The sequence below is a fragment of the Lycium barbarum genome, chromosome 9, assembly GCF_019175385.1.
Source record: "Lycium barbarum isolate Lr01 chromosome 9, ASM1917538v2, whole genome shotgun sequence".
Classification (NCBI taxonomy): Eukaryota; Viridiplantae; Streptophyta; class Magnoliopsida; order Solanales; family Solanaceae; genus Lycium; species Lycium barbarum.
Window position 1 is genome coordinate 20,260,467 of NC_083345.1, and position 2,453 is coordinate 20,262,919.

Below are 2,453 nucleotides of genomic sequence, written 5' to 3' on the forward strand. Positions count from 1 at the left end.
CACACAGAAGAAACAATAAAGTGAGATTGCCCTTCAAAATTGACCTTTATATGCACAGCTTTGCTTCCTCTGCTCCAATTCAGTTTCAACCATTTGAATAAGCCTTTGCTCTGTTTCAATTTTGGTAACCTGCAGGACTAGTGCTTATGTGTAATCAAGCAAAGTATGTAACCGTTACTTTTGCATACTGTTTCTCTTTTTGTTTTGATATTTCTATGTAATAACTTATATAATCTATATAATGACTCATTTTGTTAAATTCCAAACTTGACTGTAACTGTAAACAGGCAAATATTGAATAGGTCTTTAATGTTCGTTCAAGCCTTAAAAGGGAATTTGTTTGACAGAAATTTTTCAACCAAGATCAGAAAGTTAACAACAAATGTATTACCATAGAGGCCCTTTTACTTTTCCTTTAGATAAGCTTTTACACTCCGTTTCTCCATTTTGTCAAGATATCATTACAAATGGAGCAAATCAAGACTAACAGATGACAAGTATAAGTAGAAGAGGGCGGTCAATTTCTATTTCAGATAAATCTCAACCTGATATTACATATAACAGACATTCAAGTGAAGGAGAAGCCTGTTCAACCTTTTGTCACAAGTCACAACGAACTAGACTTGAACCTACCAACAAAATGTGATATGCAATTAGTGAACGTAGGTAAGTCTTGCTATATGCACATCGAAATAATATTAGTACATAGAAAATGAGCAGTAAAACAGGGAAACCCATGATTCATCATTGCCATACATGAAGTCAGCGGGGAGTAGATTAATTGTCCCTAACGTCTGCATGTGGACTATAATGATGTCTTGATCATACCTATCAGGGCGTAACAGTGGAATCGGATACACTTTTGATCAAATACATGATCAAGAAGGAAATTAAAACTTCATGACAGATCAAGAAGACATCAGGCCCCAAATGATTATTACATGGAGGCTAACAAGAAGTTGAATTCATTCTTCACTGAGAATGATGAAAATGGATTGCAGAATTTCAAAATTCGCGTGAAGAAAGGGAAATTTTCTTTTGAACTTGGACGAATACTACTTTTGTCAATAGGTAGGTTCTAAAATTTAGTTAGATCATTTTTTGAAAGCTCAAATGCATACATCTTGTATCTGAACCTTTTCCAGTCTTCATTGCTGTTGAATTATTGGTTCCTTATCCAGTAAAGGCCAAACTAGGCTTTCAATATAGATGATTGCCTGCCTAATGAAATCACAGTTGGTAATCTCTGGATTTCTGATCGAGTTATCATTTAGATTGTAAACCACGAAAGATGATCCAAACTCAAACAAAATTTCTCCTTTATTTGACATACAAAAGGTATGAAGAAAGAGATACGCCGTAGGATCATTGGGATAATTGATTGTAAGCATCTTTGTCCAAGATTCTTTAACCCCATACTCCTTCATAACCCACACATCTGCGTGAGTTCTCAGATAATCATAAAACAAAGAAAGATCACCTCCCAAGACTCCCAAGGACAACGTACAATTAAAATCTCCTTCTCCATAGCAAGGTTGCTCCACCTTTCCCCATTTCTTATCAGCCAAATCAATACAAATGATGTCCTTAGGATTATTCACACCAACACGAGTAGTAGTAGTTGTTGTAGTCCAATGAAGCTTTCCATTCACAAGAGTACCCCACCTAGTGGATAGCACCCCACCACTCCAACACTCGTAGGTACTTGTCCAAGAATCACTTTTTAGACTATATATTTTGACCTCAACATGATGTGAACCGTTATATCTCAAATTATTGCAAATAGCCACTACCTTATAATCATCATGAAACTCATCATATCCAAAACCATACATGATATAGAAACCATCTGTAGGGTCAGGCAATTTCTTGAACTTCCTAATAGATGGATTCCACAGAAAGAAGTCATTTACCCCGATGACAAGACAAATCAACCCATTGACAGAACCAACAATCCTAATAGATCTACGGGCTTTTCGGGGATTTTTCATAGGATAACCCAAGTCAAATGCCTCGGTAACAGGGTCATAAAGCAAAGAGTTAAGGGAACAGTCCTTAAGATTGAACTCAGGTGAATTTACTTTCAAAACAACCCTATGGTTGGTGCATTCCTTGTTGTTAACAGATACACTAAGATGGGTCTTGACAAATTGAGGGCTAGAGATTAAAGCAAGCCAAGATTTTGAAACACACCTGAATTTCAAGAGGGGTTTCACTGGTAGCTTTAAGAGTATGTCAGTGATGAGTTCTTGGGGCAGAATAGAAATTGTTAAGCTAGATTCTTGGATTGAAGTTGATGGAAATGGAGAATCGTTTGTGGGTTTGCTTTGTTTTGGGTGTTGATGGGAGGCTTCTTCTCCCTTGGATTCCATTAGGGCTAAGAATATTTTGAGTTTTGCTAATTTTTTTCCTTCGTTTTTCTCTGTGCTCTCAATTTTTTCCCCAAGTAACAC

At 36.6% G+C, this 2,453-nt stretch overlaps 1 protein-coding gene across 1 annotated transcript; it reads right to left on the reverse strand.

The window, feature by feature from the left end:
- Positions 1-500: 500 nt before the first annotated feature.
- On the reverse strand, positions 501-2,453 carry LOC132610127 (F-box/kelch-repeat protein At3g23880-like). Its single transcript, XM_060324403.1, has one exon. It carries the CDS (start codon positions 2,370-2,372, stop codon positions 1,149-1,151), a length of 1,224 nt encoding a protein of 407 aa, XP_060180386.1. The 5' UTR covers positions 2,373-2,453; the 3' UTR covers positions 501-1,148.